Here is a 12,324-nt window from a genome sequence, read left to right as displayed (position 1 = left end):
TATAGCAATGCACTGAGTAAACAAGCAATTCCAGTCCATTGTTCCTTTGCGGTATTTTTATCAAACATGTGGTAAGCAATCAAAAGCATTCATATTGGGCATAAAAGTTGCATGTGGAAACCATAATTGTGAATATAAGATGAGCTCTTGTGACATCCAGAAAGCATATATACCGATTCTCACATCCACCAACAGAGAAATCGTTGAAAGGAAAAGGTGAGAGAACTTACCGAATTCGACCCAGTGGATGAACGTGTGTGCGCCTCCACCAAGAACCCACGGCTAGATGAGCTCGGAATACCCCAATTTCTCCCTCGCCGACAGCGGTACCTTGAGATTCTCCACCGATGACGGCGATTTTGGGTTGGAGGTCGCCAGTTACAGACACATCTGCTCAGAACAATTGCCAACGGAGGTTTCCGATCGCAGATTTTACCACATAGTTCCTCCGTTTTGGGGGAAGTGAAGAAGACTGTTGAAAAGGTTCTACCCACATGCATAAACGAGAGATTTGGGTCAAAGTTCACCTGGGCTGATTCGAGAGCTTTATCTGCAATTTTCCATCGCTGTGGATGATGGGAAACGACAGAGAGAGCTTTCGGTGGAAAGAGGAGAGAAAACACAAGCAAGGCGCGAGGGAATCCCACAGGCTTTTGCCTGATGAGTTGTGCAGAGCAGATTTCAGTAGTGACAGGTTCGAAGTCACGGGGGTAGAATCACACGAGAGATCTGTAATTTTCCATCGCTGTGGATTATGGGAAACGACAGAGAGCTTTCGATAGGAAGAGGAGAGAAAAAAACACAGCAACGGTAACTTCTTGAGGGAATCAATAGGCTTTTGCCGAGTTGTGCAGAGCAGAAACACTGTAAAGTCAGGTTTGAGTTAATGGAATTCAAGCCTCCATTGAATTCGCTCAACTCGGATCACAATTCGAGTCAGAGTGGGGTAGTTGGTGTAATGAACATTGACTTGAGTTATTGGGCTGACTCAAATTAGGCTGATTCGAACCAAATCCATGAAACGAACACACCCTAGTATATTTGTGTGTACATAAATGAGTTTTGATTTATGAGAGGTACGTGTATTAAAGGGGTAGAAAGGTCCGTATAGAAATAATAAGTTGCGAGTAAGATGGATGAGTAACGAAAGGCTCACAGAAGTGTCCTTGGAATAGAGAGTAGGGGATCAGAACTCAGGAGTGAGAGGGGGAAGTGGGACCCATTGAAGAATCAAGATTGGGGCTTTGAATTGCAAAGAGATTGAGATAGAGATAGCAATTGCCAAAGTAGCATTGCAAATTATATTTGAATATTGATCGGATTTTGCAATATTGATGGTGAGGAATGAACTCCTGCATGATGATGAGTAGCTCCATTGCATTTGCAGCGGTGGACCTTCGTCCATCTTCCTTTGTACGCCCTTTCCCCTCCTTACCATCAGCATCAGCGAAATCCGTATCTCCCAAATTCCGATGCTCCATTGCCGACACGCTCCGCTCTCTGCCCAACCTCATCGACGGCCAGCCATCCAGAGTCGCCGACACCGTAATCGTCGGCGGCGGCATCAGCGGCCTCTGCATCGCCCAGGCACTCGCCACCAAGCACGCCGGCGTCGCTCCTAACCTCATTGTCACCGAGGCCGGCCCTGGAGTCGGCGGCAACATCACCACCGTCGAAAGGGACGGTTATCTTTGGGAGGAGGGCCCCAACAGTTTCCAGCCCTCTGATCCCATGCTCACCATGGCGGTAAAACCAATCTCCTAATTGATGATGATCATCATTATAGTTAAGGGATTTATTATTATTATTGTTAAGGAGTCTGTGTTTCTCTCTGTCTTAACAAATATCTAATCTCCTTGTTTGTTGTTGTTAATCTTAATTCTTAGGTGGATAGTGGATTGAAAGAAGAGCTGGTATTGGGGGATCCAAATGCACCTCGGTTTGTACTGTGGAATGGGAAGCTGAGACCAGTTCCTTCCAAACCCACTGATTTGCCTTTCTTTGATTTGATGAGCATCCCCGGCAAACTCAGGGCTGGTTTTGGTGCTCTTGGCATTCGCCCTTCTCCTCCTCCAGTTTGTCCCCTTTCCTTTTCCTTTTCCTTTGAATTATATAAGATTTTGATTCTCCACTCCTTTCTTGGCAATTGGCATGAAGAAGAAGAAGAAGATGAAAGAATTCTCATTTCTCATAAAATCTTGACAAAGGTGACAGGGACGCGAGGAATCAGTTGAAGAGTTTGTTCGCCGTAATCTTGGCGATGAGGTTTTTGAACGCTTGATTGAGCCTTTTTGTTCAGGTCAGGACAATCGATTCTACTTGTATCAATGTCATTGTCCTGTGCTCCGAGTAAATTTATGTTTCTTCTTTACTAATTTATTAAGGATTAAGATTTCTTAGTATATAATCGTGTCGGAGTTCTAAACGTACTAAGTTTCAATAAGTTGCCCAATTGCAGTTGCACTAATTTGGAAGGTTTCCAGTGCAATGCTATTGTTAGTTAGTATCTCTTTCTTAGTATTCTAAAATTGTTAACTTTTCTCTGTGGTGGTTGCATTGTTAATTGGACAATTTTTGTCACATCTAGGTGTTTATGCCGGTGATCCTTCAAAACTAAGCATGAAAGCAGCATTTGGGAAAGTCTGGAAGCTAGAGCAAACTGGAGGTAGTATCATAGGTGGAACTTTTAAAGCAATCCAAGAGAGAAATCAAGTTCCCAAGCCACCTCGAGATCCGTAAATACATATTTTGCGTTTTCCATTCAAGCTTATCTTATCTTGCTCGCTATTTTGATTACAAAGTTCATGTCCAATGCCCTAATTTCAGTCGTATTTTGTAGGCGTCTACCAAAACCAAAGGGCCAAACAGTTGGATCTTTCAGGAAGGGACTTGCTATGTTACCAAATGCAATTTCCACAGGGTATGCACCCTTTGTAACCCCTGCTTAGTGGTTCTCGATTCTGTGATTGTATTCTTCTGGGGCATTGCTATTTTATTTTAACAAGTCGCATTCTTTTATTTATTTATTTTGTCAGTTTGGGTAGCAAAGTGAAACTATCTTGGAAGCTTTCTAGTATTAGTCAGTTGGATAATGGAAGCTACAATTTGACATATGAAACGCCAGAAGGATCGGTTTCCCTACTGAGTAAAAGTGTTATCTTGACTGTTCCTTCCTACGTCGCAAGTAGTTTATTGCGTCCTCTATCTGTACGTTTCTTTCCTGAGTATTTCTTTTTCTTGGATATTTTTGCCTTTGGACATTTGGATGATTTTTGTTCTAGAATTAACAAAAATAAAAATCTTTCTCTCGTTTGTATTTGTCAGTTTAGGATGATATATCCAGTCATTTTGCTTCCCTCCTATTCGTTTTTTTCTTTTTCTTTTTTTGCAGGCGGCTGCTGCAGATTCACTGTCAAAATTTTATTACCCACCAGTAGCATCTGTGACGGTTTCATATCCGAAGGATGCAATTCGGACAGAATGCTTGATAGATGGGGAACTCAAGGGTTTTGGTCAATTGCATCCGCGCAGCCAAGGGGTTGAAATTTTAGGTGAATCTTCCATGGTTTTAAAACTGTAGTTGTACTGTGAGTTTATGCTTAATGTCAAGGATCTTCATTCTTCTCAAATTTTGCTTCGGGTTTTATTGTTTCTTTTTTTCAGGAACTATATACAGCTCATCTCTCTTTCCTGACCGGGCACCTACAGGAAGGGTACTGCTTCTAAACTACATTGGAGGGGCCACCAACCCTGGGATTTTGTCCAAGGTGAGAAACATCTTAAATGAGTTCTGATGTGATCCGATAGAGGTAGTTCATCATATTTAGTGGAACTTGATGGTAGTAGGTCTGGTGATATATTGAAGAGATAACATATTCAGATTTGTGGTTTTAATAAATTGTCGAGGAGGTATGACGGGGAAAAAATGTTGGTTAATGACATGACAAATTGATTAGGCTCTTGAAGACATGCCACTTATTCTGTACTTTGAATAAATGACCTTTCATTATAGTAATTCCAGCTTGAGATCTAACATGAAAATCTATGTTTATGTGTCGTTTGTGTATAGATTTGCTTGAAGAGTTCATATTTTTTGCCACCTTCTATTACTCTGTAGTCTGTTCAGCTTTTTGAAGGGTCGTTTATCTGTTGACAGACGGAGGATGAACTTGTGGAAGCAGTTGATAGGGACTTGAGAAAAGTCCTGATAAGACCCAACGCAGAGGATCCACTTGCACTGGGCGTGAAAGTGTGGCCACAAGCCATTCCACAATTCTTGATCGGGCATTTGGATACTCTTGATGCGGCCAAAGCTGCTCTGAGTGATGCGGGATTACAGGGGCTGTTTTTGGGTGGCAACTACGTATCAGGTGTGGCCTTGGGCCGATGCGTTGAGGGCGCTTATGATGTCGCAGCCGAGGTGGCAAGTTTTCTGTCGCAGTACTCATATAAATGATTAGTTTCGGATACTAGTTAACTCTTGCGTCGAAGTAAAACTTGAGGAAATCGTTTAGGTAGTCACATTTTTTGCATTCGTAGATGTAGATTCTCATTTGCATTAACTGAGGTCGTGACAGTGATTTTGAAATGTTGCTCATAATGCCAGTTTTGAAAATCCTACTTCCAAAATTTAGGGAACCTCCACAGAAACAGAAAGTTGAGAATTTTATAAGCGATGAGTTCTAAGCTAATATGGATAAACATTGTTGAAACGGAAAGGTGGAATACGAGACAACAGCTCTTTTTATACTAAATAAATAAAAATGGATTTGAGCAAATTTGATTGAAGCGATTTTGGTCTTTTGATCACGGGAGTGTTTCGAAGTGAGAGATGAGAGAGAGAGAGAAAGAGAGGTGGTAGTGCTACTTAGCATAGTTAGTAACGTACTAGGTAGCGCCGAAAGAGGTTTCTACTTTGTAAAAGCTTTTAACTTTAAAGGGAGGCGGGATTGTATATAAACGGACGTCAGAGAGATATTGATACAGAGAGAGAGAGAGAGAGAGAGAGAGAGAGTTGATTTGCTTCTTAATTCTTATTGATAGAAGGTTCTTCGACTACTAGGGTTTCTCGAAACAAGTTAGGGGATTGGGACTCGCACAGCATAGGCACAACACAACAAAATTTGCATTAGTTGGCAATTGGCATTGACAAAAGGACAGCAAAACAAAACAAGATTGCCGCAAATTAAAGTAGAAGAGTCCAAATTTGGTGTTGTAAATGTGGGGCCAGGTCACGCAGACATGTTTATATGCGAATGCTAAAAGCAGATCCTAGTTTGACCAATTTTTATATTACTTTTTTATTTTCTTTGGAAAAAAAAGAAAAAGTTTATTATAGAGAGAACAAGGGATGATCGGTTGGGAATCGGATGGGAGAAGTTGCTAGATATATCAATCAGTCACCACATATGTGAGCAGTATAGTAATAGTATGAATTTGATAATTTCACTACCTTTTATCACGTAACAATTACATTATTTACATTCTATTGTTATATGATAAATAATGATGAATACAGTTTTGCACATATATGTATAAAGAGGGATAATTGTTGAAGAGAAGGCCTTTTTCTTTAAGGTTTCAACAACAGAGAGAGAGAGAGAGAGAGAGAGAGAGAGAGAGAGAGAGAGAGAGGGTAGGTAGAGTGCAGCATAGCATGATGTAGGAGACCGGAAAACAGAGGATGGGTAATTGAAGCAACATCATGGTAGGGATGGTGGGGAACATCTTCTTTTCACGCTTCTAAATTCCGCTTTCTTACTCGCCCTCCCAGTTGCCGTTTCTTTAGGTCTATGCAATCTTTTCTTGTTCCCTTCCCTCCCCTTCCTTTAAAACTAGATAGATAGTAAGAGAGAGAGGTTTCTTTTATAAATTAAAAAAAAAAAAAAAAAGAGAGAAAGAAACCGAGAAGACGATCAATTTCTCATGGAATAGAGGCGGAAAAAAAAAAAAAAAAAAAGAGGCAATGCAAGGTACACGTGGGGAAGCAAGAGGTTGAATGAATTGGGATTTAAGATTGTGAGTGCACTTTTTGTTTGTGGCCATAATTATTAAAGTTGATTGCTTGTCTCCAAAACTGGAGGTGTGTGAGGATACATGTTTAGTAGTTTTTTTTTTTTTTTGATAAAAATGTTTAGCAGATTTGCGTGTAACATGCAACGACTAAAGAAGCCAAGGCACAATATTTATTATTCATTTCTCTCTCTCTCTCTCCATCTATGACTGTGTCCAAAAATAAAAATAAAAATAAAAAAAATCGCATTAGTCCAATGAAACACCAATTTTAAATGTAAGTGTACATATGTTATGCTCGAGAGAATAAAAAAATAAATACATACTTATGTTATGATAAAGTTATGTTGTTACATGTATAATATACATGTATTATAAACAATAATTGATTATTATATAATAGGGAAGGGATAGGGGGGGTGTAAGTTTCTCTAAAACCCAAAACCCCCGTGCATGCATGCGCAACACGATAATTATATGCATTGAACATCGATTTGGAAACGGAAACAATTAGACATGTGGCAGCCCTGTTTTAAAATATTTTGTTCCTCCCTATGTGAAATGTGAAATGTAAAATGTAAAATGTGTGATCCGCACATCGATGCTTTTGTATCCAAAAAACACAAAGGGCAATGGCTAATGAGCACACACACTATTTATGCACACAAACAAAACTATAGTCTACATTCATTTAATTGACCTGATGACATTACGCACCCTCTGTTACCAATATATATCCCCAACGCCTTGTCCATTAATCAAATTATTTTATACCTATATATATATAGATGAGTTTGTAATATATGTGTGAGTGTGAGTTTCTAATATTGGAGATCAAATAATCGTACGTGCATGTTTGAATTAATTGTTTTGTTGAGTTAAAAAAAAAAAAAGTAGAGCTTTCTTAAAAGCATTGTGAGCTATAATACTAGTAGTGTTGGTGTTTGTGTTGCTTTTTAAAAGTAACAGCCAGCCAGCGTCCGAGTGTCGGTTAACTTTGTTTAAATTTGTTGCCGCAGTAGGTACGTACATTTTACAAACAAGGTTAAAAGCATTTTTTGTTCACGCCCCAAAAAAAAAAAAAAAAAAAAGATTAAAAAAAAAGTCATTGACATGAGCACCAAATCTCAAGCAAATCATTGTTCTACATGTTGGACTGTACCCATATCTAGCATACAATTTCTTTTTTCTTCTTTTCCTTTTTTTTTTTTTTTGTTCCTTTTGAATTTGTAATTATGGTTGATTATTATCTTTTTCACATGAAGGAACCACATTGCACATTTGCATCCAATCCAACTTACACAAGTCCAATTAGTAGCAGGAAAACTTTAATAATGAGCATTAATTTAATTAATGTCAAGAAATTAATTAACACGTGCCATTGTCGGTTGAACCGACAACATTTGAAGGGGAGCAGTAATGTGAAGAAGATGCCTCCTGAACTCGAAACACAAATTCAGATTTGGCTTTGTGTTTGTCTCCGAACTCTAAAAAAAAAAAAAAAAAAAAAGGCCTTCATCTCATGACTCCTGACTTCTGACCACCTGTTGGCTGCTGCTTCTGCTTTGCTTATTTAGAAGGACGAGGTGGCGGCTCTCTTTGTCTTTGTCCTCCTCCTCAATCCTCTTCTTCTTCTTCTTCTTCTTCTTCTTATGAATATGATGAATGCCTCTACTCTCTCTAACTAACTAAAAACGAACAACAAACGACACAATGGGCAGATCAGCAAGAGGTGCTTCTACCTCTTCTTCTTCTTCATCATCCTCAATCGGTATTGGTATTGGTATTGGTCATGAAAGTAGTAGCAACAATTCCCACTTCAACAGAAGAGATCTCGGCACAGATCTTAACCTTGGTCTCAGCATTTCAGCCTCCTCTCAACAACACACAAGCTTAATTAACCATTCCATGATTCCGAGGTATTCATTTACATGTTGTTGATCCTGCAATTCATGATATTATGATGGCTGGCAGGTAGAACATTTCAGTTAGTCTTTAGGATCTGTTAATTGTGGTTTTCTTTATCCCTCTTCCATATAAATATATAATTCATACATACCTCCTAATTAACCCTTCTTCACCAAGAAGGTTCATTTTTATTTATTTATTTATTTTTTTAATAGATATTCCTTTCTACTCTGAATTAATAATGTTCCGGTTTTCACGAGTTTTTGGTTCCCTCTAATGAACCATATTATATGATCACTCTGCTTAATAATATTATTTTCTCATGCATCAAATCTCGCAATATTGAACTGAACATATCATGTTAATATTATAGGGAACAAATGCAATATTCATTATCAGATCACAGTTGGCCGTCAACGACCATTAATCCAACGGTGGGAGATGGAAGTGATATTAATCAAGAGTACTACTGCAATGGGAGTAATGGGAATAGGCTGTACGTGAAGGTATACATGGAAGGGCATCCCATCGGCAGAAAGCTTGATATATTGGCCCACCATGGTTACCACGACCTCATTACCACTCTTGACCATATGTTCAACACTAACATTCTTTGTAAGTCGTATGCTTATTCTTCCTTATCCTTATTGCTAATTGGCTGCTAATTAATTAATTAACCATACATGTATTTTATGTTGTTCACTTCTTCAGTCACAACAATGTTAATAGCTATTTATGGGATTGATTGGACAGAGAGAAGCTCAATTAAAATTAGTTTTATTTGAATCAATTAATGTGGATACCTGTGAATGAAACAGGGGGTGCGGATGTGGATGCAGAGAAGTGCGACGACTTTCAAATATTAACCTATGAAGACGAGGAAGGGGATTGGTTGATGGTTGGAGACGTTCCTTGGGAGTAAGTTTCTTTCTTTCTTTTCTTTTTTTTTTCTTTTTTTAACTGCAATATTCATACACACACACACACACACATAAATATATGATTCTCTTGACCACTCAATTTTCTAAATATACGTAATATATGTTTAATATTTTGCAGGATGTTCCTGTCTGCTGTTAAGAGATTAAAGATCTCGAGGGCATGCCCATGCTGATTTTTGTTGGAATATGGTTGCGGACTCGAATGTACATCCTTACATGAATATGTTCCCATCACGTAGAGGAATCAAATATTTAGACATACCTTAGCTCTCTAGTACTCCTGTAAAGGAAACGAAAAGAACTTTAATCTTAATGAAAACGATTTACCAGCTTCTTGTTTACAACTGTTGATAATTCCTATTTTTGGCGTATGTTCCACAATCCTAATTTTTTTCACTAATCATCTAACAAGTAACATAGTTGAAGAGTTTATAGTCTCTGATTTGAGATTGGAGTTCATCAATTGTGTGTTTACCTTGTTTAATACACTAATTATCCGCACCAAAAAAAAAAAAAAACCTCACGGCATTTTATAAGTTATTGGACTTATGTCTTTAAAGATTGACATATTTAAGTAGGATGGTCTAATATTCTTATATGACTATGATTATATTTGTATTTAAACGATATGAAACTTAAATATTTTTACCTTTAATATACCTCCGCAAGATGGTGTTCCGTCAGGAATCACCAATTTTATATTTTTTTATAGATCAATTCAACTCATTTGAACAATGATCTCTTATATTATGTTAATTTATTATTCTATTCTAAAAATTTAAACTATTAAAAAGTGAGTTAATAATAATTTTATATTCTTATAATTATTTCGTATAATAAGAAACTTTGCTCAATTTGGACATCAGGAAAAGTATATCGAAATAATTTGTAGTGTAGGAAGAAAAAAAAGAAGCTTTTTTCCTTTGGCAGGCGTGTTAAATGTCTATCTACCTATAAAAAGCAACTAACACTAACATGTAAGTTATTGTCCTGATAAAAAATTACATTATAAAAGTTAAAAATAAAAATAAAAAAATAATTAAAAAAAAAAACCTTACTTATAAGTAAATGACTAAATTCTCAAAAGTTTGGATAGAGAAAAAGAACCGAGTCAAAAGAAGAATCTCTTCCACAGTCGAACCAATGAGAGACCAACACGTGTAGACTAAAACAAACTAACTACTAAACTGAACATCGGAGTATATTAACTATCAGTTGTTATTTGGTGGGAAAAAAAAAATACAAGTTGTTATTAACAAACGAATACGTAACTACAATCCCAATCTACTCTTCAACAAGAACAAACAATAATTAACAAATTAAGAGGACATTTGATTTATATATTCAGAATCATGATTCAAAATCATTCTTATTTTACGTGTATTTTTTATGAGAAAAAATATTATAAAGAATCATGAATCATAATTTAAAATTTGAGATTTATATAGGAAAGAAACGTCCCTTAATGATCTCTTCTACAATATCAAACCACGAAAAAAAACCCTTCCTAAAATCTCTCATGAATTAATTAAATTGTACTTTTCAATTATTGCTTTTTATACCCTCACTATTTTTTTAAAAGAATAAAAAAAGGCTTATTATAGTGACATCGATTATATTTTCTTAAAATTACAGTGACATCTCTTGTCTGAATTTAATAACAGTAATATTTCTTATCTAAAACTCCATTAAATTTTAATGAAAAATATCAAAACTACCCCTATGTTAAATTTGTTTTTTTCTTCTTTTTTATTTGATTTTTTTTATAATAAAAAATTGTGTTAGGGTGTGTTGTAATATTTTTTAAAGAGTTAACGTAAAAATATGTTAAAAATTAATGCATTTAATTTTTTTATTATATTTTTTGTCATTCATGTTTTAAGTTTAATTTAAACCATTTTTGTTTTAGATAAAATTGTCCAATTTAATTTATTCTTTCAATTAAATTAATTTTCATTGTAATATAGTTGGTCCTCATAATGTACTAAATATTACATGGTTTTTAATTTAATACGCTAGTTTAGTGGAGGGAGAACATTACTAAAACAAAAGATTTTTAGAAAAAAAAATGGAAAAAATATTTGTTTTTATCCCTCGTCATCCTCCCTCTTTCCTTCGTAATTAATTTTTGTGCGTTCTTTCTCCATTGACCCTTTCCTATAGGTTAGTAATCACTCCACCAAATAATTTACACGTATTTTATTCTTAAAACCTTCAGAAAAAAAGTCAGATAATCATAAAGTAATTGAGCAGTAGAAACACTAAGAAAATGGCATAATTAAGGGGGGGGAGGAAGTTGACCAAGGCAGGTTTACACTAGATCGTAGTCGGATTCATGACACATTTTAATCTATTTCATTGGCAGACAAGCAAGTTAACTAGACAATTAAGATCACATTAATGCAGGGCAACAGAACTCAAGTAAAAAGAGGTCTTACGTATTATTGTTTTTTTCTTTGACTTTGACATAAGTAAAGAAACAAGTATGAGATCAACTAAAAAGGTTTCTGATTTTCACAATCTAAATTAGGTCCGGTGTCAACATTGAGGAGGCCAGCATATCTTCGGAAGTAACCAATCCGATCGTTGACACGTGCGTCGTTGGGAATCCCGCACTCGAGACCGCCGTTGATGATGTTGGTGACCAGCCCATAGCCGGCCGTGCGGTTAGCCGCCACATCATCCCGTGTCGGAACATATTCCCCCACCATGACCTGGTGGCAAGACGGCTTCGGCCTCCGCGGCGTCATCCAAAACCAAATGGCCGTCTTGAAGGCCACCACCGAGTCATTCGCCACCACTTCCGGGCTCCCGAGGCCGTCGAAGTGCAGGGCCTCGCCGGCTGGGCCGTAGTTGTAGTTCCAGGAGAGCTGAATCGGGCCTCGGCCCTTGTAGGACTTTCCGGGGGAGCAGGGCCACTGGGTGTTGGAGGAGTCGCAGTAGTCGCTCTGTGGGCTAATCTCCTCCTTAAAACAGAGGCCCCACGAGTAGGGCCCATCAGGGGCGGTGGGCCAGCCGCCGGTGGTCTCGTGGGAGATCTGGGCGAGAAAGGCGGCGATCTCGCGCTTGCGGGTAGAGAGGCTTCCTGTGGAGGCGAATCTGGGGAAGCATTTGGTGGCGGTGATGAAAGCGTCGTAGGTGTAGAAGGTGTTGGCGGGGCAGGCAGAGTCGTCCTTGTGGAGGAAGAAAGTGTTGAAAAGTTGTTCGGAGATCAATCTGGCAGTGGGAGATGACGATGATCTTGTTCCCGTTCCCATTCCCGGCCATGCAAGACACGACAAAATAGTTAGAGTTATAAGACACAAGACACGTACACATGATCTTTTTGATGATGCCATTTTGTGGATCATGATCATGTTCATGTCAAAATGTTGCTACTTCCTTAATTGTTTGCCTTATAAGTTATATGTATATATACACACAACAATAACTCATGAGATGAGTGCAAGTTGATATTTGATCG

General features: G+C 37.7%; 3 protein-coding genes across 3 annotated transcripts; 2 read left to right on the top strand and 1 right to left on the bottom strand.

The window, feature by feature from the left end:
* Positions 1-1,288: 1,288 nt before the first annotated feature.
* On the top strand, positions 1,289-4,588 carry LOC21397052 (protoporphyrinogen oxidase 1, chloroplastic). The gene is made up of 9 exons (XM_010093132.2): positions 1,289-1,746; positions 1,887-2,075; positions 2,215-2,299; positions 2,588-2,735; positions 2,840-2,920; positions 3,036-3,207; positions 3,392-3,551; positions 3,664-3,767; positions 4,157-4,588. The coding sequence occupies exons 1-9, from the start codon at positions 1,345-1,347 to the stop codon at positions 4,454-4,456; spliced, it is 1,641 nt and encodes a 546-aa protein (XP_010091434.1). The 5' UTR covers positions 1,289-1,344; the 3' UTR covers positions 4,457-4,588.
* Positions 4,589-7,518: 2,930 nt separating this feature from the next.
* On the top strand, positions 7,519-9,098 carry LOC21397051 (auxin-responsive protein IAA30). Its single transcript, XM_010093131.2, has 4 exons — positions 7,519-7,931; positions 8,294-8,535; positions 8,739-8,838; positions 8,980-9,098. The coding sequence occupies exons 1-4, from the start codon at positions 7,726-7,728 to the stop codon at positions 9,032-9,034; spliced, it is 603 nt and encodes a 200-aa protein (XP_010091433.1). The 5' UTR covers positions 7,519-7,725; the 3' UTR covers positions 9,035-9,098.
* A 2,185-nt stretch (positions 9,099-11,283) lies between these two features.
* LOC21397050 (chitinase 10) lies at positions 11,284-12,265 on the bottom strand. Its single transcript, XM_010093130.2, has one exon. It carries the CDS (start codon positions 12,221-12,223, stop codon positions 11,357-11,359), a length of 867 nt encoding a protein of 288 aa, XP_010091432.2. The 5' UTR covers positions 12,224-12,265; the 3' UTR covers positions 11,284-11,356.
* Between the last annotated feature and the right edge of the window lie 59 nt (positions 12,266-12,324).

This window comes from Morus notabilis, unplaced genomic scaffold, assembly GCF_000414095.1.
Source record: "Morus notabilis unplaced genomic scaffold, ASM41409v2 Scaffold498, whole genome shotgun sequence".
NCBI classification, from domain to species: Eukaryota; Viridiplantae; Streptophyta; class Magnoliopsida; order Rosales; family Moraceae; genus Morus; species Morus notabilis.
This window is presented reverse-complemented; position numbering and strand designations above follow the sequence as displayed.